Below are 26876 nucleotides of genomic sequence, written 5' to 3'. Positions count from 1 at the left end.
TAAGAGAGACAAGAATGAACCATTCCCCTTCTCCCTGAGATTTAACTATTAAAGTCCCAGAGAAAGGGCTAAACCTCGCAATTCTAGCAATTCCACGTGGACATTTTAAGTAGGCATCCTGCAACATGACAAAACAGATCAAATTGACAGAGCGGGGAGAGGTCACCCAGGGACTCATATGCAACTTCTGCTCCCAGTCATGTTTTAGGATGCCTGACTGTTTTGTGTGCCTTTGCCCTGAAGGAGTTAAACACAGAGAGCTGTGCCGGCTAGAGGAGCATGCAAACTTGTGACCTAAGCTGAGGCACCTTCCTGATCCACCACCTTCCTTCTTCCCTCCAGGGGTTTTTGCCTCTTGGATGGAGCCATTGGAAGCTGCAGATCTCTTCCCAGAGGTTGCAACAATGACCAAGGTTCAAGGAGTGGGTGAGTTAACCCCCCCAGAGGCGCTGGACAGAAAAAAGGAGAAAAAACAATTAAGAGGGAGATATCAGAGAAATCAGGAGCCGTGGGGGAAAGCTGCAGAGGGCGATGTTCCCAGATTTCCCTTTTATCGTTGCCAGCATGCCTTCTGCCTTCTGCCAGGGGCTCGGTATGCAGCAATCAGCTTGCAACTGCATTTATCTCCCTTGCTGCAGACAGCTGATTCTTGAATGGCAGGCTGCTGTTAAAGGCAGAGGAGCAGGCCAAGCTGGTTTCCCACAGGTCAGTTGGCAGCCAGGGTTGCCAACTTATCCAGAGGAGAACCAAGGCAGGCCTGCTCCTCTGTCTTTGACAGCAATGTAATGTGGCAGAAATCAAAACAGCATGGAGGCACAGGCGAGCGTCATTGCCTGCCATTTAAAAGCACAGGAGCGGAGGTGCCTGGAAAGTTGACAACCTTAAGCATAGCAGTAACTGCACATTATGATATCATGTTCTGAGCACACAAAGTGCTTCACGCACACGTTACCTCGATGATCCTTGCAGATTGGAAGATGGCTGTTTCACACACACCCAATTTGGGTGTTAAAATAAGGTTCTCCACTGCATTCCCACTTCACACATGAATGGGACAGGATTGTGCGGAAACACCGGCGTCAGTTCTGGGGTTGCTGACTGTCTTGCGTTGGCAACTCTTCTGTGGTTATTGCACGGTATTAAAAAGAATCATAGAGTTGGAAGGGACCTTTAGGATCATCTAGTCCAACCCCTCAATGCAGGAATGAAGAACCTTTACCACTGAGCTACGACCTTGGTAGAGCATGAGACTCTCAATCTCAGAGTCGTGGGTTTGAGCCCCATGTTGGGTGAAAGATCCCTGCATTGCATGACCCTCACATGACCCTTGTGGTCCTTTCCAACTCTACTTGTGATTCCATGACCCTTTCCACTAGACCAGGCGTGTCCAAAGTCCGTTTCGGGGGCCTAATCCTGCCCGCCGGTCGGTTTAATCCAGTCCCTGTGGCAATTTATTTCCTGGGGTAAAATCCTAAAAAAAAACCTCAACAACTTCAATCCTAAAAAAAGCTCAATCCGAAAAAAAGTCAACAACTTTGCTTGGCTCTTTGGTTGGCCCTCATGGCCCTTCACTTCATCAAATCTGGCCCTCTTTGAAAAAAGTTTGGACACAACTGCCCTAGACTGTCAGAGTAAAGAAGTGCATCTTTACGAGCGAAACAGCCTTACAGATATTGTTGTTTAGTCGTTTAGTCATGTCCAACTCTTCGTGACCCCATGAACCTGAGCACGCCAGGCATTTCTGTCTTCCACTGCCCCCCTCAGTTTGGTCAAACTCATGCTGGTAGCTTCGAGACCACTATCCAACAGTGGCGTAGCGTGGGGGGTGCCAGGGGTGCCGGCCGCACCGGGCGCAACATCTGGGGGGGCGCGCTCGCTGCCTCCGGAGTCACCGAAGAGCCTCGGGCGCAGGCTGTAGCGGAGCCGCATGTCTCGCGGAACCGACGAGCTGTGCGCGCGTCCGGGCTGGAGGCGCCCGGCAGGCAGCGGCTCTCAGCGCTCGCCGCGGAGGACGCGCCAGGCAGCCCCTCCTCACAGCCCCGCCTCCGCCGGTGCTGCTGCAGCTGCTGGGCCGTTGCATTTTCCTCGCCTCTCTGCCCCCCTCCTCCTCCGGGCAAGCGGCGGCGTTTGGGCGGCAGCGCCAACGGCAACTCGCAGGTTAGGGGTTAGGGGGGGCACAAATTACTTGCCTTGCCCCGGGTTAGGGGGCGCAAATTACTTGCGTTGCCCCGGGTGCTGACAACTCACGCTACACCGCTGCTATCCAACCATCTTGTCCTCTGTTGTCCCCTTCTCCTTGGGCCCTCCATCTTTCTCCACATCAGGGTCTTTTCCAGGGAGTCTTCTCTTCTCATGAGGTGGCCAAAGTATTGGAGCCTAAGCTTCAGAATCTGTCCTTCCAGTGAGCACTCAGGGCTGATTTCCTTCAGAATGGATACGTTTGATCCTCTTGCAGTCCATGGGACTCTCAAGAGTCTCCTCCAGCACCATAATTCAAAAGCATAAATTCTTCTGCAATCAGTCTTCTTTATGGTCCAACTCTCACTTACAGATATCAGGAGCCTAAATGAGGCTTACTTCTGAACAGAACTTCAATTTCTCTATTCATTAGTTATATCCCACAGCTTCCTCCTAAAGTGCCCAGGGTGGAAAACATGTCAGTACAGTGGTACCTCGGGTTAAGTACTTAATTCGTTCCGGAGGTCCGTTCTTAACCTGAAACTGTTCTTAACCTGAAGCACCACTTTAGCTAATGGGGCCTCCCGCTGCTGCTGCGCTGCTGCTGCTCAATTTCTGTTCTCATCCTGAAGCAAAATTCTTAACCCGAGGTACTATTTCTGGGTTAGCAGAATCTGTAAACTGAAGTGTCTGTAACTCAGGGTACCACTGTACCAAAACAATACAATCAAAACTTCTAGAAACTGTTAAAAAGCAGCCTTTAAAAAAAAGTTAAGGACTAAAAGCAATCGCCAACTCTCAAAACTAATATTTTCAGCCATCAAATGACAGGGTAAAGAGAAACGCTTTTCACTAATAATGAAGGAGAATGGTGCACCTCACTAGGGAGGACATTCCACAAATGGGAATGTCACCTGAGTCACCGCCAACCAGGCAGTCCGCAGTGGTGGCACCTCCACCAAGGTCTCCCCTGCAGATCGTAGCGAGATGTGAAGGATTGTGTTGTGGTGGTTGCAACCTTCCTCCCTGGAAGATTCAGGATGGAGGAAAGCACTTTTTCCTGCAGTGCTTAATTAAACTATTGCACTTGCTCCCACAGGAGGCAGTGATGGGCACCCACCTAGATGGCATTAAAAGAAAATAATCTTGAATTAGCTAAATTAACTGAGATAATTAGGAGAGAGCCAACCCAAAGGTATAAAAATGAATGGGGCATTTATAAAGAATATTTAATTAAACACCGTCCACAAGTGAAAACCTGGATATGTTTTGACTAAACTCCGCAAGCTGCAAGTTAGATTAAGAATACATGAGACAAAACAAAAGAAAGAAAGAAAGGAGATAAAGAATACTGAAGCAGTGATAATAATAAGAAGAGAAAGGATGGATCCTCAATGAGGAGGTTGGGAGTCATATGGACAAATTAAGAATTTGTGAATTAAGAAAAAAACTTAAACAATAGAAGTCTCTTTTAGGAATTTAAGGATTTGTATATATTGGTTTATTTGGAAATTTGTTGTTTCTTTTGTGTTTTATTTGGAATGTATAATTTTTGCTGTGTGGGAAAATAAATAAAAAGCATAAAAAAGAGGATTAGTCAAATTCCCAGAGGAAAGGGCTCTTTAATAATAATAATAATAATAATAATAATTTATGGCAGAGGGCTCTTGGGCTCAAATCCTGCTTGTATGGGGGAACAGGATGCTGGACTAGATGGGCCACTGGCCGGATCCAGCCGACTCTTCTTATGTTCTTAATGGTTTGCCCTTGATCAAGAACTGAATTTCCTTTTCAGCCCAGGAACTCCAGCCAGAAATAAAAATGGAAGAGCAGGATCCAACAGAACCAGGATCCCAGGAGAAACTGGAGACAGGTGAAAGGGAGCCTCTGGTTGTCCAAGTTGGGACCATCAAGGAGTTCCTGGCCAGCAAAGGCCCAGCACAAGTGAAGCAGGAGCCAGAGGAAGGTTTGCAGGAGCATTGGGAAAACCAGCAGCAGGAGTTCCTGAAGACGGTGGAATCCCCTTGCTCAGGATGGAGGCACCTCAGGCTACCTGAGCCCATCTCTGAGGCAGACACAAAGGAGTTCCAGGCCTCCTTCAAGGAAATAGCTGGGGCCAGCCAGTGGCCGAAAGCAGACTGGGCAACTGCAACCGTGCTGGGCCTCCGGGGAGCTCAGAAACCCAGCAGAGGGCCGGATTCTTCAGGGAAAGGGAAGGACGAGACAGCGAGCAAAGACGCCGCCGACTCAGAGACGCAACGCCAGTGCTTCCGGCGCTTCTGCTATGAGGAGGCTGAGGGGCCCCGGGACGTTTGCAAGCAGCTGTGGAAGCTTTGCCACCAATGGCTGAAGCCAGAGAAACGCTCCAAGGACCAGATCCTGGAAGTGCTGATTCTGGAGCAGTTCCTGAGCATCTTGCCTCTGGAAATGCAGAGCTGGGTCGGCGAACAAGGCCCGGAGACCTGCAGCGAGGCAGTCGTCCTGGCAGAAGATTTCCTCCTGAAGTCGGAAGGGTGGGAAGGAAAGGTGAGTGTCTTAGGGTTTGGGAAACCCTGAGAGAACCCAGAAAATAGGGCAGGGATGCCGTCTATTGGCGTGAGGGGCAGAGAAATGGATGCGGCAATTCCTCAAGCTCTGGGTTTTTAAAAAATAAAATAATCTAGTTTGGCCCCAAGATAGGTGGGATGGCCACATGTGTTTGCTTACATCCAGTGTGAGGAACCTTCGGCCCTCCAGATGTGGATGAACTACAGCTGCTATTGTCCCTGTACATGTGCGAGAGAATATACATAGAAGCCTGAAATAACCTTAATAACATTGCAAAATAAATTCCAAATCTGTCACTGTAAATTATCATTCTTTTACTTTTCTGCACCACAATGTCCTATCAATATCCTTGTCATTAAGCCATCTGCACCGATACTGTTAACCTCATTATCATTTGTTATCGTCCACTTTTTTTTTCAGGAGTCAGGGTTGTCAATAAGCTCATTTGTCAGCAGCCCTAATTCAGAACAGGACTCCTGGGCCCCCGGGAAGATGCAGCTCTCCATGGAAGCCAAGCAGGAGGGTGATGGAGAATCCCATTTCTTCGGTAAGGATTCACAAGACTTTTAATTGCTAGTTGTTAAAACACAAATAAAAATGCTGTGTCCTACAATGGGGTTAGAACAAAACCATCACAGAATCATAGAATTGTAGGGTTGGAAGGGGCTCAAAGGGTCATCTTTGAGAGGTGCTTTTTTGCAGTCAATAATAGTAATAAATATAATAATAATAATAATAATAATAATAATAATAATAATAATAATAATACATCTATACTCCACCCATCTGCCTGGGTTGCCCAAGCCGCTCTTGGCAGCTTCCAAGACATAAAAACAAAATAAAACATCAAACATTAATTGTAAAAATCTGATCCAATATAAAAGTCACAATAGCTTTAAAACAAACAACTTATATCAAACAAAGCAACATTCAACAATCCATCAGAATCTAATATAGTGGTACCTCTGATTATGAACGCTTGGGTTATGAGCGTTGGGTTATGAGCTCCGCTAACCCAGACGTAGTTCTCTGGTTGTGCCCTTTGCCCTGGGATGTGAGCGGAAATTGTGCGCCAGAGGCGCGTGTGCAGCAGGAAGCACCATTAGTGAAAGCGCGTCTCAGGTTAAGAGTGGTTTTGGGTTATGAACGGACCTCCAGAACGGATTCAGTTCGTAACCGGAGGTACCACTGTAGCAAACAGTAAAATTAAACTTCAGCAAATAATAATTAAACAGTTCAACCACAGGTCAAGCGGTGTATAAATTTTATGACATAAATATGAAATGAATAAACAAATATGGTTGAATCCCCTGCAATGCAGGAATCATTTTAAACCTCTGTTTTAAAACCTCAAACAAAGGTGAGTCCACCCTCTTCCATTGTTGAACAGCTCTTACTCTCAGAAAGTTCTTCCCGGTGTTTAGTCAGAATCTCCTTTCCTGTGACTTGAAGCCATTGGTTCCGGTCCTTCCCTCCAGAGCAGAAGGAAACAAGCCTCCTCCCTCTTCCATATGACAGCCCTTGAGATATCTGAAGATGGCTATCTTATCTCCTCTCAGCCTCCTCTTCTCCAGTCTAAAAATACCCAGCTTCTTTAACTGTCCCGTTTAATGTTTGTTTCCAGACTCGTGATCATCTTGGTTGCCCTCCTCTGCACAAAAGAGGCTACAGTTCTGAGCACCCTTAACAAACTATGGCCCCCAGGATTATTGGGGGGGGGGCTCTAAAAACTGAGGGACAGAAAGTAATGGAACAGGGATGGGGAATTTCTACAAGCCTCTACTTATTGTGTCATGATTTTCCTCTCTTTCCCCCCACTTTGAAGGTGATGGGCAAGAACAGGAGAATGAAGAGGAGACATTCCAGCTGGAAAGACCTGAGCAGACAGACCTCTGTGGAATATCCCTGGAAAGAGCCAAAGGGGATTTCTTCCAGGGGCTTGACATGGGGCTGATGCCAGGAAGTCCCCCGGCACCAGGAGGTCCTTGGGAAAACCATCCTGGGAAGGCAGCCAAACTGCCTTATCATTACGATGAAGTGGGCACTGGGTTAGATGAAAATCCCTTCCAGGAGGAGATCGTCAAGTTGAAGATAAAGACAGAGCAGTCCGAGGACAGGAGCTTCAGCCAGGCCGTGCAAATGGCCGAGAAGCCGTACAAATGCTTGTATTGCGGGAAGACTTCTAACTGCAAGGCCAACCTGGTCGTGCACGAGAGGACCCACACTGGAGAAAAGCCGTACACGTGTCTGGACTGCGGCAAGAGCTTCAACCGGAAGTCCACGCTGGTGAGGCACAAGAGAATGCACACGGGCGAGAAGCCCTACGAGTGCGCACAGTGCGGGAGGCGCTTCAGTATCCGGTGCAACCTCATCAATCACGAGAGAATCCACACAGGCGAAAAGCCGTACAGCTGCTCCGACTGCGGGCAGAGCTTCAGCCGGAGACTGCAGCTCGTCATCCACCGGAGGACCCACACGGGCGAGACCCCCTATAGGTGCGCCCAGTGTGGGAAGTGCTTCACTCGGCGCTCATCTCTCCTGACACATGAGAGGATCCACACAGGAGAGAAACCAAACACGTGCGCGGATTGCGGGAAAAGCTTCATTCAGAAAGGGTACCTTCTGATACACAGGAGAATCCACACAGGAGAGAGACCCTATAAATGTTCGTCGTGCGAGCAGAGGTTTCTTAATCGAAGTGATCTGCGTAGACACGAGAAAATCCACGTGGGAGCCAATCCCCCTGGATGTTAAGAGTTGTCAGAGAGGATGGGGGATTGGTGCTGGCCACACTTCAGCTACCAAAAGGCAATGTGATTCCCTCAAAGTACAAATGCAGAATTTAATTTTTTTAAAGAATGTTTCCCTTCAAAATAAAGAAAATCATAGAACTGTCACATAAAAATTAGCAATGAAGGTGTGGTCATCTTTAACGGGATGTTGGAAATGGTTGGTTGTTGTATGATACCTGAAACTTCACATTATAAAAGGTTCCTTGCAAGGGCGGGGAAGCATCTTCATCCCGAGGGCCGCATTCCATTGCGCACAACCTTCCAAGGGCCGCATGTCCATGGTGGGCAGGGTCAGAAGCAATGGATGTAATTCTTACCTTTATGCTGTAGGCCAGTGGTTTTCAACCAGGGTGCTGTGGCACCTGGGGTGCCTTGAATGATGGTCAGGGGTGCCACAGGCAACATTGGCCTCTGTCCCTCTCTTCTTTCCCTCCCTCCTCTGATGCCCTCTCTTGTCTCTGCTTGCACAGCTGTTTATTGCAACAGCCCTGGCTATAATTGAAATTGAAATACTTTATTGTCACTTGTACAACTTGTATACAGTAAGATTACATGAGCAACCCCCCACTCAGCTCTCTTAGTCTTAATTCCCCTCGTTTACTGACACCCACCCACCAAACCCGAAAGTCAGTTGACCTGTTGTTATCTTTTCATTCAGCAGCCTAACAGCCCACAGATAGAAGCTGTTCTTTACCCTGTTGGTGCGAGTAATCATGCTTCTATATCTTCTGCCCAAGGGCAGGAGATCAAGAAAGTGCCGGCCAGGGTGTGAATCATCCCTGAGAATTTTCCTCACTCCCCTGAGGCAACATTCTTCCGCAATGTCATCCAGTGGATTCACAGGCCAGTTCCATAAGTTCCAGAAGGGAATGGTGTCTCTGAGAGGCACCTCTCTTTGGGGCAGGGGAGAAGCTCAGCGACCAGGGACAGCAGCAGCAGCTTCCCAGAGGACTTCCAAGGAGAGGAGAGGAGGCTGAGGGAACAATCTACAAGGGAGAGTGTTCAAAAAAGGGTGAGAGGCTGCCAGCTCTGCAGACAAGGGGGGACATAACTGGGCTCCTGAGCCCCACATATGTTGTTGGCACCCTCCCAAATCTCATTTGGCTCAGCCAGTATGGCCATTGGCCAGGGATGATGTAATTTGTAGTCCAGCAACACCTGGAAAGCTACAGGCTCCCCATCCTTGTAACAGAGTCAGAAGTTACAAACATACCATACAGTCAAAGTACTATGATACCACTTGAAACAATCATCTCTTCCTTCCATGAATTATGGGACCTGTAGCTTGTTTGCTGAGACCTACACAGAGTGGTTTAACAATTGAGCCAAAATTCCTCAGATACCAGGAACCTGTGGCCCTCTATATTTTTTTTTTATTTTACTGCTAGTCCCACCATGCCTGACCATCATACTGGTTCCGGCTGATGGGAGTTGGAGTCCAACAACACTGGACTACAGGTTCCTCCACTCCTGGAATTATGCAAAAATACCCATCCCAAAAAAAGGTCTATAGCATTAAAATCTGCATTACTATCTGAGGTCACATCCTAAAGAGTCTAATTATACAGTGGTACCTTGGGTTACATACGCTTCAGGTTACAGATGCTTCAGGTTAGTACCTTGGGTTAAGACCTTTGCTACAGGATGAGAACAGAAATCGTGCTCCGGCGGCGCGGCGGCAGCAGGAGGCCCCCATTAGCTAAAGCGGTGCTTCAGGTTAAGAACAGTTTCAGGTTAAGAACGGACCTCCGGAACGAATTAAGTACTTAACCCGAGGTACCACTGTAGTGGAGATTTTAATGAGTGTTCCACTAATGGTATTAACCCAAGATGGAACCCAGCGCTTACTGGTTTTAAGTTTTTGAGATGAGTCAGAAAGGTAAAGAACAATATTTACTCAGTGCCCCTAATTTACTTTTTCTTTAGCTTCTATACCAGGGGAAGGAGGCCTGTGGCCCTCTAGATGTTTTTGGGCTACCATCGTTCCTGATGCATTGGCCACGCTGTCTGAGGCTGATCCTGCCCTCTTTTATTATTGTTCCTGTGTATTTTATTGAAACACGCAGGACCATTGTAAGAAGTTTCAATAAAAATAAAATTAAAAAAATTTAAAAGCCCCACACTTTTTTGGGTGGAAAAATCTATCTCCTCTATCCCGGAATGTTCCGCATTTCCTTAGGATGCCCCTATTTTCATCAGAGAAATGTTGCAGTCAGTGATAATTAGAGCCTCAATATATACTAAATAGGCACACCTTTAACCTTTTACAGCAGAAGATTGGGGAGAATTGCTGAGATGGTTGTATTAATTCTTGTGATGGAACAGGGGTCCATTTGCAACCGATAATTGATTGTGGAAGGTATGTGAGGGAGGTAATGGAGGGGGGATGTTGATTGGCGTTATTTCTCTGTGTAAAACAACTAATTAAAAAGCCTCAAAATAGAGAAAATAAAGCATCCTCTGAATGAGAATCAAGCCATGGTCTTGGCAGTGAGGGCACCAAATCCTAACCACTAGACCACCAGGAAGAATGGCAAGATAGAGGCCTCCTTCAACCAAATTTATTTCTGAATCCCTCAATGTGACCTATAGAACACGAACCACAGCAAAGCCATTGCTCCTTCTCCCTGGCAAAAAGATTCCCTGACCGGGAATCGAACCCGGGCCGTGGCGGTGAAAGCGCCAAATCCTGACCACTAGACCATCAGGGACGGATGGTGAAGGTGCTTCTCCCTCCCTTCCTTCACCTGATGAGCCTTATTCTTTTTTCAAAGTGTAATTTGCTCTGCTCAAGCACAGGGGCTTACCTCAGCCTTCACTCATACCCTCTCACACCTGAAGCAACAATCCTGTCCCTACATTCACAAGACTGACACCCAGAGCCTCCCGCTGAACCTTTTGCTCAGAGAGCAGAGGACTACACACCCTTTGCAAAATACAAAAAAACAAAACAAAGAGAACTGCAAGCTGCCTTCTCTGAGGCTTGAACTCAGGACCTTCAGATTATGAGACTGACACGCTGCCTACTGCGCTAAGAAGGCTACATAGACATATGCCTGAGCACATTTTCTGTAGAAACCCAGCCCAAGCGTGGCTACAAGACGGTGCGGCTGCAAGAGCTTCACTTCCAGGAGAGAGCAAGCCTTTTCCTTGGCCAGAAATTAACCCTGTTAGAGCACCGAGTCCTGAAAACTGGACCACCAGGGTCTTCTTCATGCCACCATGTGAGATTCCAAATTTCATTACTCCATTTCAGCTTCTCAGAAATGAAAGTATTTGTAAAGGGAAGGTCGAGAGGGACACATCGCTCCAAAATCCTTGGGGGCTATTCAAAATGGCAATAATAAAAAAAACTCGGCTGGAATGTGTACCCCAGATCAGGAAAGGCACTGTCGAGTCCTAGAGGATGCCAGTGTGGTTGATGAGCAGAGTCAAGGAAGCTCTTAGGGTCAAGGAGGCTTCTTACAGAAAATGGAAGCCTGGACCAATTGAAGGGAACAAAAAGAGCAAGCAGGCAAGAAGGGATGCACAGCAAGAATCTGAGGGCAAAATGTACACATTTATATTGCGCATGAGAAGATCTGGGGAGCTGCCCGACACTTCCCTGCAGGCTTCCTTCTCTGGGTAGAAAGCAAATCTTTGCTAGCTGCATCAGTGGTGTAGAGGCATCATACAAGGTTCCCAACCTTGTGACCTGGGTTCGAGTCCCAGCTGGTGCAATCCTTCCCCTGCTTTTTATTAATTTACAGTGGTACCTCGGGTTAAGAACTTAATCCGTTCCGGAGGTCCGTTCTTAACCTGAAACCGTTCTTAACCTGAAGCACCACTTTAGCTAATGGGGCCTCCCGCTGCTGCCGTACGATTTCTGTTCTCATCCTGAAGCAAAGTTCTTAACCCGAGGTAATATTTCTGGGTTAGCGGAGTCTGTAACCTGAAGCGTATGGAACCTGAGGTACCACTGTATTCCATTTCAATCCGTATTTCTTCCCAAAAGAGACATTCGCCTCACATGTGCAAGGTCCGCAGTCAGAAACGAGGAGGAATATGTCCCTTTCTTCCTAGTACCATATTTCTACCATATTACCACAGCAATACAATAAAAACAAAACATAAGGGCTCCAGTCAAGAACCTCAACATTTTCAATTGAGGGATTATCCACACTTCCTTTTGTGCCTCAGCTCCCCTCCCAGGAAAACCCGCTCTTTAGCACTCAGTCGGAGGGAACAGCAATTCCGGTTTTCCTCAAATTGACATTTGTTCCAAGCTATTGCTCTTGGAACGGAGTGGGGCAAAGGGAAAACTACTCAGACCCGTGCTTTCTAGACACAGCACAAGTGGTGTGGACCTCAGACTAGGAAATATATTTAAACAAACAGCTTTTAAAATAGCCAAGTTTTTCCTTAGTCCCTTAAATCAATTCTCTGTAAGGGAATCCGTTTGCCAGACAGGAGTTGTTGTTTATGTTGAAAAGGCATTTACAGAGACTGGGCCTCCACAGAGTGTTCTGCCTGGCCTAGCAAGTGAAGTTTTTTTGCTCCCTATCCATCTCCAGGGAGGTGAAGATCTTACTGAGGTGGGATCTTATGCTCAAGCTTGGGGGAATTGCACAATAAAGGCGTGTTTTCAGCTGGGGGAAGAAGCAAAGACACAGAGCAGGGCACAGTTTCTGTAGTGTAGTGGTTATCACGTTCGCCTCACACGCGAAAGGTCCCCGGTTCGAAACCGGGCAGAAACATAGCTGTTATTTTTGTAGGATATTTTTCCCCAGAATCGTGCTCACAGCAGCAAATAGCACTAATGCAAGGGAAAAAATTTAAAATACTGCAAAACAGCAATAAAATATCGCTGAAGCGGGGAGGAGAACCGTTGCTCCCCTGGATGAACTATAACCCCCCCCCCGATTCCCACTTTCATTTTTTTAAAAAGAGTCAGTTGCATTTGTACAAGCTGAGACATGAAGTCAAAGCAATGGGTTCTATTTTTATCAATTTTGGTGTAAGAGAAACTCGCTTGCACCTTCCTTTGAAACTTTTAACTTTGCACCCCATTGGAAAACCCATGGGTGCCCCTGCTGCCACTGACAGAGGGCGCATGGCAAGGGTGTCTCATGATGATGTTGGGACCAGGGCTGCCCTAAGACCCTGAGGGTGGGGCCTTCCAGAACAGATTGGGGGAGAGGAAATGGAAGTACCGTTGCAGCAGAATGCCAACGGCGCTTCAATCAATGCAACTCTTAGCATTTTGAAACACGTTACACAGGTGTAACGGGGGAGGGGATCGTGACAGGGATGTCATAGTCCCTTGTTTTGCTGTCCAGAACAGCGTGACCTTGAGATACTCAAAACAATATTTGCATAAGAAATGAATCTTCTAGAATCTTCCAGCACTTTCCAGTTTCTGCCCTCAGACTTTAGTCATAACAGAGGGAGCCAGACAAGGACCTGTCAGAGGCCAGGGTCCTCACCCCCCACTCGGTCAGGAAGTTCACAGCTTGACTTGGGCCACTCATACTCCCTCTCAGCTAACCCAACTCACACAAGTTGTGAGGATAAAACGATGAAGTGCAGGGGAAAGAGGCAAACCAAAACATATACACTGGGCTGAATTCAATGATCCCATTCTGCTAGTGCAGAGCTTTCCAAACTGTGTCAGCTGGAAAGGGGTTAGTTTATTTATTTATTTATTTTATAAATTTTTTATTGGTTTTTCACAATTTTTATAAACACAAACAATACACAATACAAACAAACAAACAAACATGTATAATTTCATATCCCTTTTGCTTAAACCTTACTTCGCTGACTTCCCCATACCTCCCCTTTCTACATCCCAATTTCCAAAATTATTTCAGCAAATCCTAACACTTAGTTTTTTTCAAATTTTCCCTTATTCTTTTCTTTTACTTAATCTTTGGAAAGGGGTTAGTTTAACCTTCGGTTTGCTAGTACAGTGGTACCTCGGGTTAAGAACTTAATTTGTTCTGGAGGTCTGTTCTTAACATGAAACTGTTCTTAACCTGAAGCACCACTTTAGCTAATGGGGGCCTCCTGCTGCCGCTGTGCCACTGCTGCACAATTTCTGTTCTCATCCTGAAGCAAAGTTCTTAACCCGAGGTAATATTTCTGGGTTAGCGGAGTCTGTAACCTGAAGCGTATGTACCGTATTTTTCGCCCTATAGGACGCACTTTTCCCCCTCCAAAAATGAAGGGGAAATCTGTGTGCGTCCTATGGGGTGAATACAGGCTTTCGCTGAAGCTTGGAGAGCGAGAGGGGTCGGTGCGCACCGACCCCTCTCGCTCTCCAGGCTTCAGAAAGCTATCAGCAATCCTGGGGAGCCCGCGGGAGTTCCCGCAGGCCTCCCTAGGCTGCGGATAGCAGCCTGCCACCCAGCGCGCGGATTGCCCTGAAGCAGAGCGCCCCACGCGCCAGGCAAACATCCGCAGCGTGGGGAGTGCTGCGGGAGTTCCCGCGGGGCTCCCCACACTGCGGATAGCAGCCTGCCGCCCAGCACGCAGATTGCCCTGAAGCAGAGCGCCCCGCGCGCTGGGCAGACAGCGGCCAGCCCCAGAAGCTCGGGGGACAGCGGGGAGGTGCAACGCTGCCATCCCGCTGTTCCCTGACCTGGTTTTGGGGGGGAAATAAAGGGAAACATTTTTTCCTTTATTTCCCCTCCCCCCCAAAAAATTAGGTGCGTCCTATGGGAGGGAGCGTCCTATGGGACGAAAAATACAGTAACCTGAGGTAGCACTGTAAAAGTGAATTGCTGCCGTGTCGTGAAATGATGCGTGTCTAAAAAGAGTGTTGCCAACATGAAAAGTTTGGAAAGCTCTGTGCTACTGGAAAACCGCCCTATCCCATCTCCCCCAAATACACCCTGGAGTGTTAAGAGAACCCCCAGATCAGCGTTTGGGGGGGGGGAGAAGGGATATTGCTCCGTGGGGGAGGGGCAGAAATTCTTACACTGACACAACAATCTCTGTAGCTGTACACTGAATTGCACCCACCGCCTCAAGTTCTTTGGAGTGGGGTCGAGGAGGGTTATCCATTTGTTTGGTCCTTCTTTTTATTTTGCATTTTGTGTTCTTATCTTGTATTTTTATGCTGTGAACCACCCTGAGATAAAGGACGCCATGCAAATTTAATGCATAAATAAAATTTGATGGGAAGGTGGAATAGAAATGAAACCTTAGATCAAACCACCATGACCTTTCATAATTATTTGTTTATTTACATATTTTTATCCCACCTTCTGATTGGAAAAAAGGTTTTGTAGAAAGGCAGAAGCCCCATCATGAATACATATTAAAACAATACAATATGAAATATGTAACATCAGCAGATCCTGATGTTGATCTTTCTCCCCACCCCCCACCTTTGTCCCCGATATCGATCTTCACCCACCCTGGTGGGGAGGGGGGGTGCCCCATTTTGGGGTTTGACTCAAGTGCCAAAATGTCTTAGAATCATAGAATCATAGAATCATAGAGTTGGAAGAGACCACAAGGGCCATCGAGTCCAACCCCCTGCCAAGCAGGAAACACCATCAGAGCACTCCTGACATATGGTTGTCAAGCCTCTGCTTAAAGACCTCCAAAGTAGGAGACTCCACCACACTCCTTGGCAGCAAATTCCACTGACGAACAGCTCTTACTGCCAGGAAGTTCTTCCTAATGTTTAGGTGGAATCTTCTTTCTTGTAGTTTGGATCCATTGCTCCGTGTCCGCTTCTCCGGAGCAGCAGAAAACAACCTTTCTCCCTCCTCTATGTGACATCCTTTTATATATTTGAACATGGCTATCATATCACCCCTTAACCTCCTCTTCTCCAGGCTAAACATGCCCAGCTCCCTTAGCCGTTCCTCATAAGGCATCGTTTCCAGGCCTTTGACCATTTTGGTTGCCCTCCTCTGGACACGTTCCAGTTTGTCAGTGTCCTTCTTGAATTGTGGTGCCCAGAACTGGACACAATACTCCAGGTGAGGTCTGACCAGAGCAGAATACAGTGGCACTATTACTTCCCTTGATCTAGATGCTATACTCCTATCGATGCAGCCCAGAATTGCATTGGCTTTTTTAGCTGCCGCGTCACACTGTTGGCTCATGTCAAGTTTGTGGTCAACCCAGACTCCTAGATCCTTTTCACATGTACTGCTCTCAAGCCAGGTGTCACCCATCTTGTATTTGTGCCTCTCATTTTTTTTGCCCAAGTGCAATACTTTACATTTCTCCCTGTTAAAATTCATCTTGTTTGTTTTGGCCCAGTTCTCTAATCTGTCAAGGTCGTTTTGAAGTGTGATCCTGTCCTCTGGGGTGTTAGCCACCCCTCCCAGTTTGGTGTCATCTGCAAATTTGATCAGGATGCCCTTGAGTCCATCATCCAAGTCGTTGATAAAGATGTTGAATAAGGCCGGGCCCAAGACAGAACCCTGTGGCACCCCACTAGTCACTCTTCTCCAGGATGAAGAGGAACCATTGATGAGAACCCTTTGGGTTCGGTCAGTCAGCCAGTTACAAATCCACTGAGTGGTAGCATAGTCAAGACCGCATTTTACCAGCTTCTTTACAAGAATATCATGGGGCACCTTGTCAAATGCCTTGCTGAAATCAAGGTAGGCTACATCCACTGTGTTCCCTTCATCTACTAGGCTTGTGATTCTGTCAAAAAAAGTCTTAGGCCAGCCCTGATGCTTATTGTGGCATTTGCCCACTATTTTTAAAATGTCTGTACAGGGGGAGAGAAAGAGTTAACAGGTAGACCAATAGAAAAGCCAGAGGCTGAGCTTACCTGTTTATAAAAGGGCTTAGCCAGAGGTTTGGGTTGGTTGGTTGGTTGGGAAAGGCAGTTGGGAAAGCAGTTGACAGACAGTTGGAAATAGAGAGCCAGTTCGTGCAGTTGGTTCTTGTGTGAGGGGAGGTAGAAGAGAGACAGGATAAAATAAGACTTAAGAAAGGAAAGAGTAACAATGTTTTGAATGCAGTTAAGGTTTATTTGTGTTTGCAATAAACTGCACTCTCCTTTGTTAACTTAAGGACCTGACTGAGACCAAGTAATTTACCAGGGAGGACCTGGTTAGTGGCAGCGGATTAGTGGCGTACGGGTCAATAGTCTGTGAGACGACTGGGGGCTCCGTACGAACGCCACACTTATTGAGATGTTTTCCTTCACTTCTGACTACATAAAAGTTTATTATGTTTTTGTTTTTATGTAAATTTTTTGGTGATGCAAGCCACCTTGAGCATGGCTTAAAAATAGGAAGGCACCATACAAATAAATGAAGATAATGATGATTATCTCCAGGTAAGGCTAGAAGTCTGGAACCCTGGAGAACTGCTGCCAATTAAGAGCAGACAACACTGAACTTTATTATTATTATTATTATTATTATTATTATTATTATTATTATTATTATGTATTTGTTCCTTTTTTCAAAAAATGAAACTCAAAAGCACCTTACAAAATATGAACACTAAAAACAAGGATAAGAGCAGCCTAAAATATGCAAATAGTGTAGAAGAGCAGCCTAAAATATGCAAATAGTGTAGAATTTTTTTGGACTCTGGGTCAGGACCTAGAGGCTGAGAGGCAGGGTGTCAGAAGGAAAATGAATGAATATTGATTTATATATATTAGTAATTTTGTATTAATGTAACATTTGTATATGTTGCCTAAGATGGTTGAGAGTAAAGCAATGGCACTTGCAAAAAGTTATCTGAACCATTGAGGTGGTAGAGAGGCAGCCTGTTCTTCCCTCACTGATTTTTCCTTAGGCTTTCCTTCATTCTTCCTTAGGCTTTCCTTCATTCTTCTTCAATCAGTTAGTGTTTGATCTTCCTTTCATTAACCATGATGGACACATGTAAGCTTGTACTCAGAATGGTTTTTTGTTTGCAAGGAGTATTAAATCTTATGTTTCTTTGTCCCAAATATTTATTTATGAGTTCTGCAGCAATATAGATCCCAAACTCTAACAAAAAAACATTATTTCCCTCTGCGTTGGAACAGAATTATTCCAGTGACTATATATGCTCACGGACAGGATTGAAAAATGGTTTTAAGATGACTGGTGCTCATTTTGAAGCCAGTTCCAAAGCTTTGGTCACCAGTCCTGCAGAAGAAGTAGATTTATGTATATGAAGACCAACAGAGAGTCATGGGAGATGCCTTAGAGACAAAAGCCATATTTGTGAGGAGGATGCAGAGTCACAGATGCAGGAACTGTATACTTAAAGACTGCATACGCAACCATGCATTTAAAGAGCATGACTCCTCCCAAAAGAAACCTGGGAACTATAGTTTGTCAAGGGTGCTGGGAACTGTAGCTCCATGAGGGTAAGCTGGAATATTTGGGGGGAATTATGTGCTTTAAATATATGTTGTGTATGGAGCTCAACTTCTCATATCAAACAAAGACTTCTGAAGATGTTCTTTCAAAGGTCCTGTTTCTATACGTTTTCCCTAACACAGCCGTACCTTGGTTGACGAACGCCTTGTGACTTGAACGTTTTGGCTCCCAAATGCCGCAAATCCAGAAGTGAGTGTTCCGGTTTGTGAACATTCTTCGGAACCCAAACGTCTGATGCGGCTTCTGCGGCTTCTGACTTGCTGCAGGAACTTCCTGCAGCCAATTGGAAGCCACGACTTGGTTTCCAAACGTTTTGGAAGTCGAACAGAGTCCCGGAACAGATTCCGTTTGACTTCCGAGGTACCACTGTATCCAGAACAGCAGGCTTTTTCAACCTGGTGCCAGATGTTTTGGATTACAACTCATCAGCCCCAGTCAGCCCAGCTGGATGGCGCCAACTTAATGAAGGCTCCAATGCAGTTTGGAGTTCCAAGGATGTTTTCTCTACTGTAATTTCCAATTCTACACCAGCCATCATGAAAAACCCCAGCGGTTACATCTGAACAGGTAAAGGTTTAAAACAGCTGTTGACCACAGACTGAGAGGAGTGACTGGTATGTAGGGAGTTCAGAACGGCTGTAGGTCTTCAAGGATACCACTGCAGAAATTCGAAATGTTCTCCTCTCCCATCTAAATCACTTTACACCTGTTAGAATACAGACCCAGAGCCAATGAGAAGAAGAGTTTGGATTTGATATCCCGCCTTTATCACTACCAGAAGGAGTCTCAAAGCGGCTAACATTCTCCTTTCCCTTCCTCCCCCACAACAAACACTCTGTGAGGTGAGTGGGGCTGAGAGACTTCAGAGAAGTGTGACTGGCCCAAGGTCACCCAGCAGCTGCATGTGGAGGAGCGGAGACGCGAACCTGGTTCACCAGATTACAAGTCTACCACTTTTAACCACTACACCACACTGGCACACAATGAGCAACCGCAAACACTGAGACTCTGTGTAAGGTGATGTTGGCTGTTCACGTGCCATCCTCAAAACATACATTTATTCCATAGCGGGGGGCGGGGGGGGGGGAGAGAATGCATCATGTACATAGGAAGCTGTATTATTGCACTAATCACTCACCATTGGCCCATCTAACTTAGTATTGTCCACACTGACTGGCAGCAGCTTTCCAGGGATTCAGACAGATTTCCAGAACTACCTGGATATACCAGAGAATGAACTTTGGTTCCTCTGCATGCAAGACATACTCTACCACTGAGCTATGGCCACTGTTCCAAGACAGGCAGGTGGCCGAGACAAACAGAGACCAACAACAACAACAAATCCATGGGTGGCTATTTAGACAGTTCCTGAAACACGTTTCCCTTTCCATTATCACCCCATTCCAGTGACATTACATTATGCTCCCCTCAGTTCTCTGGGTCTTATACCAAACTCTTCCCTAGGACGTGAATATCCCTAGGATGCCTCTCCCGGGTGGATTTTCATGTGCCTATGAAAAACAGAGGAGCTACAAAACCTTTTCTCGCACACCAAGCACTCGTACGGCTTTTCTCCCGTGTGGATCCTCTCGTGCACAACAAGGTTGGATTTCTTACTGAAGCTTTTTTCACAGTACGAGCATTGGTGGGGCTTCTCTCCCGTGTGCACGATGGTGTGTTTCCGAAGGTGAGAGCTGGAGACAAAGCTTTTCCCACACTCGGAGCAGCCGTACGGTCTCTCCCCGGTGTGGGTCCTCTCGTGTATGACGAGGCGTGATCTCTGGCTGAAGCTTTGCCCGCAGTCCAGGCAGTGATACGGCTTCTCTCCAGTGTGCGTCCTTCTATGGGTCTTTAGCTGGAAGCTGGTCCTGAAGCTCTTCCCGCACTCGGTGCACTCGTAAGGCTTCTCTCCTGTGTGCGTTCTCTTGTGTTTGATAAGGGAGGCGATCTCCCTGAAGCTGTTGCCGCAGTCGGAGCACTCGTGTGGTTTCTCGCCCGTGTGGGTCCTTTTGTGAATCACAAGTTGGAAGCTGATCCGGAAGCTTTTCCCGCACTCAGAGCACTCGTATGGCTTCTCTCCCGTGTGGGTCCTCTCGTGTTTCACCAGAGAGGCTCTCTCGCTGAAGCCTTTGCCGCAATCGGAGCACTTGTGCGGCTTCTCGCCGGTGTGCGTCCTCTTGTGGAGTTTAAGGTGGCAGCTGATCCTGAAGGTTTTCCCGCAGTCAGGACATTCGTAGGGCTTCTCTCCCGTGTGGGTTCTCTCGTGTTTAATGAGGGCGCCCCTCTCGATAAAGCTCTTGCCGCAGTCTGAACATTTGTGGGGCTTTTCTCCCGTGTGGATTCTCAGGTGCTTAACAAGTATCCCCTTTTCGCCAAAGGCTTTTCCGCACTCTGTACACTCGTACGGCTTCTCCCCTGTGTGTGAACGCTCGTGTTTGATCAGGGTGGATTTTGCATTGAAGCTTTTGCCACAACTCGGGCATTTGTACGGCTTCTCCCCCGTGTGGATTCTCTTGTGTTTAACAAGGTTTGTTCTCCAGCTGAAGCTTTTCCCGCACTCGGAGCAGATGTATGCTTTCCCTCCGGCGGGGGTCCTCTCGTGGGGAAGCAGGGATGCTTTGCTGCTATTAGAGATTTTTCCACAGTGCGTGTATTTATGCAGTTTATCTTTTGCTCGTATTTGCTGACCCTCAGGCAGATCAATGTCCAGGTGACATTGCTGTCCACTGTTGGAACTCGTCTTTTTCCTAAATGGGAAGGTCGTTTCATAAAAGTTTTGGCCCCCTTCCCCATACAGGAAGCCTTGCTCTATGCTCTTTCCCAAGTGCCAGTCTATCCCCTGTTGACTTCCAGACTTTTCTTCCATCCCAGGCCCCCAGAAAAACATTCCTTCAGCTCTTTCCAACGGTGTGCCACAGGCATCCATGTCCCCAGGTTTTTCCGGCTCAAAGGTCTCTTCCTCGTTCTTCAGTACCTGACCATCATATTCTGAAACGAAAGACACCCACTTATTTATTTAAAGTATCGTAAGAACTCATAAATCATGCAACATAATGTAGCAACTCAGAGTACTCCCTTTCAGGATTCTAGTCACCCCAATCCACCCCCCTCCCACCCCGCACGATCAATAAACTTTCCATAACCATGGCTCAGTCCTCATTAGACGATTTGGGAATTCCACACACCCCGCACACATAATATCATCAAATTGTAGAGTTGGAAGGGACCCTATGGATCATCTAGTCCAACCCCCTGCAATACAGGAATATGCCACTCTCCCAAATGGGGATTGAACTGGCAACCTTGGCATTATCAGCATCATGGTCTAACAAACTGAGCTATCTTCACATTTAGATTCCCTCCCCCAATAGTTCTTCAAATCTTCAGGGTCAGGCCCAAGTTCACAAACACTTTCCCTTTGTGTGTGGATGGTGCCATTTTGGCTACCTAAATAATCAGTACCTGAAGAACTGAGATTATCAATTATATTACGATTACTGCTGAGAAACGTGTTAAGAGGAAGGAACATTTGGCAAGCCCTCACTGTGATCAACTCCCACCCAGAAAGGACGTGTGGATCCAGAATTGGCCTCCACAGTCACTTACGGACTCACTGTTAAGACCGTGTTCATGGAAGACAATCTTTCTCAGCTATGAGTGATCGCCAGAGAAGACTATTTTTATTGTTGGAGAATTGAGATCATCGTCATTATTGTTTGCAAACCACTGCTGGCATATAACATCTTGCACTATCTACAGAGGCTTCAAGAAGATCCCAGAGAGGTATTTAGGCTGGTTGAGCTAGCCCTGCTTCAAATCCTTACCTGCTGAGCTTGCCTCCCAGTCATATTCTTGCTTGACCTCCAGGGGGAGCTGCAACTTTACAATGTCCAATGGATCTTCCTCCGATTTCGGGGATTTTACAGTCACAACATCAAGGGGCCCTGGCGCCTGAAACAGAAAATGGAGACATGGTTAAGGCACAACAAAATGCTTGCAAGGATTAATGCTTTGGTCTGCTTTCCACTCCCTCTACATTTAGTTCCCCCTTGCCAAGCTAGCCAGCTCAACAGAAGAAAAGATAAAGAGGCTCAATTCCCCCAACCCGTCTAAAGTTGCGAAGGCAGGAAATGTCTCCACGTAGGTATCTCCAGGTTGTGTGCAGGTCTATCTTTCCTAGGGCAACAGGATGGCCAGTGGTCAGGGATGCATCACAGCTCTCCAGATAGACAACCTGCCTGCCTGACCCAGGTATTTGCCAGTTTGGGGCTCTGTCAAGGTTCAAACAGCCCCTGTGCCTTTACGCAGCAGTTTATCTGCAGCAATTAGCAGAAGGTTCATTTCCATGCCATGAAACCAAGGAAGCTGCAGCTGCTGATTTCCACAGAGCAAATCGCTCTTGGCTCTTGAAAGCACAGCAGGCCACACTGCTTCTCTCCACCACCACCACCCATCTAGCTGACAGCCACCAGACCCAAGCACCTGGCTGCCCTGGCATCACCCATTGGCACCTGCTCTAGAATCAGCAGCTCTTGAGATCTTCCCCTTGGCATCCACCCTTCTCCACATCTACAGATAGCCCAGAGGAAGCTGCCTTGTACTGAGCCAAATCATTGGTCTATCTAGCTTACACTGACTGGCTCTCCAGGGTTTCAGGTGAGTTTCTTTCCTAACCCTACCTGGAGATGCCAGAGATTGAACCTGGGACCTTCTGAATGCAAGGCAGATGCTCCTCTAGTGAGCTATCCCCCTTCCCTAAGTTTCTGAAGTCATCTGAATACCTCTTGCAGCCCATCAGCATCCTGGTAACAAAACTGATGGAAGTGCTGGGGTTGGTCCTCCACGTCAGCTTCCTCCTCCAGTATCTCTTCCTTCACTTTCACACAAGAGTCCAGGTTTTCATGGGCCTCTCCACACACATCAAGATGGATTTGAGCCGTACCCTCTCCTCCTGGCCCCTGCGTGACGTCAGCGACTCTCTTCAAGGAGACCTGACGTTCCATTGTGTCATCCTCTGGCCATGGATCAGGCTGCTGGGAGCTGCTCCTCTCTTGTGGGGGTGACTCTACCGTCTTTAGGAAATCCTGCCACTGGCTCTCCCAGCGTTGCTGCAGCCCCTCCTCGGGCTCCTGCTTAACTTGTGGAGGGCCTTCCCCAGTCAGAAACTCATGGACAGTCTCAACCCGGACAACATGGCCGTCTCCGTCTTCTTCCACTGAGCTGTCTTCTGGTTTGGTTGCAGAAGGTTCCTCTTCCTCCATCTTTATTCCTAGCTGTGCTTCCAGGACTAAAATAATAATAATAATAATAATAATAATAATAATAATAATAATAATAATTTATTATTTATACCCCGCCCATCTGGCTGAGTTTCCCCAGCCACTCTGGGCGGCTCCCAATCAGTGTTAAAAACAGTACAGCGTTACATATTAAAAAACTTCCCTGAACAAGGCTGCCTTAAGATGTCTTCTGAATGTCAGGTAATTATTTATCTCTTTGACATCCGATGGGAGGCCGTTCCACAGGGTGGGTGCCACTACTTGGAAGGCCCTCTGTCAGGTTCCCTGTAACCTCACTTCTCGCAATGAGGGAACCGCCAGAAGGCCCTCGGCGCTGGATCTCAGTGTCCGGGCTGAATGCTGGGGGTGGAGACGCACCTTCAGGTATACAGGACAGAGGCCGTTTAGGGCTTTAAAGGTCAGCACCAACACTTTGAATCGTGCTCGGAAACGTACTGGGAGCGTTAAAATAAATTGAGGCTTGTTTACAACAATCTGCCACAATTGGGGGGGGGGGGAATAGCCTGACAGTGGGAAATGAGATAACCAAAAATGAGAAATAGCATATACGGTAAAATTGACAGAGCTTGTTGGAAGGAAAGCAACATTTTCTTTGTTTTATGGGGAAATGTATATTTATAAAGTATTAGGTGCAATAAAATACAGGAAAATGCAAAGCTTTATACTTTTGTTGGGGTCTGTAAGTCAGTAACATGAACAATTATTCTTGGAATTTGTTTGCCATTCTTACAGTCTGTTTTTATTGTGTGTGCATCTTCTCTTACTGATATTGCACTTTGATACTGCTTCTTCAGTGATAACAAAGATGCAAAAAGAAAAAAGGAGCTTTAATGAGAGCACAGTGCAATTTTTAAATTATTGTTTTGTTCTCTACAAACACTGATATTTATATGCAATGCGATAGTGATCTAAATCTATCATAAAGGTATAAAAGTTGCATGCAAAATATAATATTAGGACAGGTTCTTACAGTCAACAAATATTTGCACAGTGCAGCAATAAATAATGAGTGGATAATTAAAAGGACAATATAACAATTAGAGCTTTTGTGAAATGCCGAGAGTGGAACTCTAAGCGGGGTTTGCCTGTCCTGAATCTTCCAACATTCAGCTACATTGGAAGGCTCCAAATTCTACTATTATGAGAGAGGGAGAAAAACATATGCCTGTTTGCTTTCTCTACACCATGAACAATCTTACAAACCTCTACCATCCCTCACATCCATTACTTGCCTTTTTTCTAAACTAAACAGCCCCAAACATTGTAAGCGTTACTCAGTATCGGAGGCAGGGAGGAGGCAACCCTAACAAACTTCCCAGTTGACCACATGAAGAACAGGATGCAGGAGTAGATGGGCCTTTTATGTTTGGTCAGATCCTTCAGGGCAACTCTCATGTTGTCAAGCACAGCAACTCACTGCACCTTAAACAAATCAACAAATGCCTGCAGTAAATTTGGCCACCTTTTAAGGTGCCACATGACGTCCTGCTGTTCTTGCTCCAACAGATTGTCATGTGGCAATGAATCCCACAGGTTCTGGGTAGCTCCACAGAGCGTTCTGTGCCTGATTTCACCAAGGGCAATCTATTTGCCGGAAGCGGAGGCAGCTTCCCTCAGAAGAAATATGCTATGGGGTCTTGGTAGGGGGCTGGATTGCATGACCCTTGAGGGTCCCTTCCAACTCTACAATTATTCTCTGGTGACACCAGCCTTGGTGGACCTGGCGCATATTCCAGATGTGGGTGGGCTCCAGCTCCTTTGAGCACCAGCCAATGGAACATCTGGAGGAAAGCAGGTTTCCCTCCAGAGATCTAGGGCATGTGGGGCTTTGAAGGAAAGAACCAGCACCTTGACATTAACCTAGAAACAGGTTTGCCCATGCCCTTGATTGGGCTGTTTAGGGCAGGGATAGGCAACCTAAGGCCCGGGGGCCAGATGTGGCCCAATCGACTTCTCAATCCGGCCCGCGGACAGTCCGGGAATCAGCGTTTTTTTACATGAGTAGAATGTGTCCTTTTATTTAAAATGCATCTCTGGGTTATTTGTGGGGTCTGCCTGGTGTTTTTGCATGAGTAGAATGTGTGCTTTTATTTAAAATGCATCTCTGGGTTATTTGTGGGGCATAGGAATTCGTTCATTTCCCCCCAAAAAATATAGTCCGGCCCCCCACATGGTCTGATGGACAGTGGACCGGCACCCTGCTGAAAAAGGTTGCTGACCCCTGGTTTTGGGTGAGGGAAGGAGCAATAAAGGGGCCTCATCTATATGCACAGCAACATTTGCACCCTTTTGATCTGGACGTGCCTCTCTCTCTCTCTCTGCAGCCATGGATTTTGGGCTCCCCCCCCCCCTTGTAGCTATGGCTCTATCCCCTCCCCCTTGCTGCTCCTGCACCCAGGCATCCATTCGGCTTCGACTCACCTGCTCCCAGCAGCCCTTGCAAGGCACCCTGAGCCCCTCTGCTGCAGCCTCCCAAACTCCTCCACGTTTCTCAGAGAAAGGGGAGGGGGCAGGAAGGTGGCTTCTCTTGCCACACCTCCCCCTTCCTCCGCTTCTGTGGACGCTCTAAGCGCCAGGGCTCTGTGCGTTTAACCCCATGAGTCCCTCTTAGAGAGAGAGAGAGAGAGAGAGAGAGAGAGAGAGAGAGAGAGGAGCCAACTCCTAGGGACCGAAGTCCATTCACTAATAAAATATTTGACAGGGCTGCCCCCCCCCCAAGTTGATAGGCATTGCCATTCAAACGTTTCGTGATTATGTGGGGTAAGCTTACCTCCCCCCGCCAATATTTTATTCAAGTTGGAGAGAGATGGCTAACCTGCCTGGAAAATATGCAAAAACATAAAGGGCAGAATCGGACCACAAGGTCCCAGCTAGTTCAGTAAGAAATGCTTACAATGGAACGGTCTCCGTTTGGAGGTTGTGGACTCTCCTTTCTTGAAGGTGTTTAAGCAGAGGTTGGATGACCACCTGTGAGGGATGCTTTAATTGCTATTCCATCATTGCAAGGGGTTGGACTGCATGATCCTTGGGGTCCCTTCCAATTCGTTCTTCTGCTTTGCCACAGTCAACGATCCCCCCTCTTCTCCCCACCCCACTATTCTGCGGGTTCTCCTGCCCCTCTAACCGTTTTGGGGAGGGGACCTCAATGAGCTTGTGGGAACTCTTATTGCACTGCCTTCTGCTATTGTTCAGGGTCAGGGGAATCCGGCTCTTTCCCCAAAAATCTTAAAAATAATCAGCTCAATGCTTAATTGTGCAGGATCTCTGGTAGTTTTTATCAGGTTTTCTAGGGTAAAATGTTCCTGATCCTTATAGCTTACAATAAATTTGTGTTTCCCAAACTTTTCACAGCCAGAGGCTGCTCAAAAGGCTTAACCTTGTGACTGAAAATAGACAGGCCCGTAGCAGTGATTCACTCAAGAGGTGCAAATGAGACATACTGTATGGCAGTTTGCCATTCATTGCTTTGAGGCATTGTCTTGTCACCACAGGTAACCCTTGCAACAAAGTTTGGAAACCTCTCTTTTTAGGACTGTTTAGTGCAGAGGCTAGGACTAGGAACTTTTCCCCAGCCCCGAAGGGCCGCATTCTGTTCTGCGCAACCCTCCAAGGGCCATATCCCAGTGATGAGTGGAGGCGACAACCAAATGCAGCAAAGAATGTAATTTCCCCCCTTTGTACGGTAGGCTGCTTTCTACACACACTTGCACTCCCCT

The 26876-nt window shown here is 47.0% G+C and overlaps 2 protein-coding genes across 2 annotated transcripts; one reads left to right on the top strand and one right to left on the bottom strand.

Annotated features, from left to right (window-relative positions):
* Positions 1–293: 293 nt before the first annotated feature.
* On the top strand, positions 294–7633 carry LOC309524791 (uncharacterized protein). Its single transcript, XM_082209834.1, has 4 exons — positions 294–426; positions 3974–4704; positions 5146–5272; positions 6551–7633. Exons 1-4 carry the CDS (start codon positions 360–362, stop codon positions 7477–7479), a joined length of 1854 nt encoding a protein of 617 aa, XP_082065960.1. The 5' UTR covers positions 294–359; the 3' UTR covers positions 7480–7633.
* An 11234-nt stretch (positions 7634–18867) lies between these two features.
* LOC309524726 (uncharacterized protein) lies at positions 18868–25732 on the bottom strand. Its single transcript, XM_082209688.1, has 4 exons — positions 25582–25732; positions 22642–23147; positions 21685–21811; positions 18868–20848 (listed from the first exon to the last, which is right to left on the bottom strand). The coding sequence occupies exons 2-4, from the start codon at positions 23119–23121 to the stop codon at positions 19338–19340; spliced, it is 2118 nt and encodes a 705-aa protein (XP_082065814.1). The 5' UTR covers positions 23122–23147; positions 25582–25732; the 3' UTR covers positions 18868–19337.
* Positions 25733–26876: the final 1144 nt, after the last annotated feature.

This window comes from Podarcis vaucheri, assembly GCF_965113315.1.
Source record: "Podarcis vaucheri genome assembly, chromosome: 2".
In the NCBI taxonomy this organism is placed as follows: domain Eukaryota; kingdom Metazoa; phylum Chordata; class Lepidosauria; order Squamata; family Lacertidae; genus Podarcis; species Podarcis vaucheri.
Note: the sequence above shows the minus strand (reverse complement) of the source record. Positions and strands in the feature narration are given on the sequence as shown.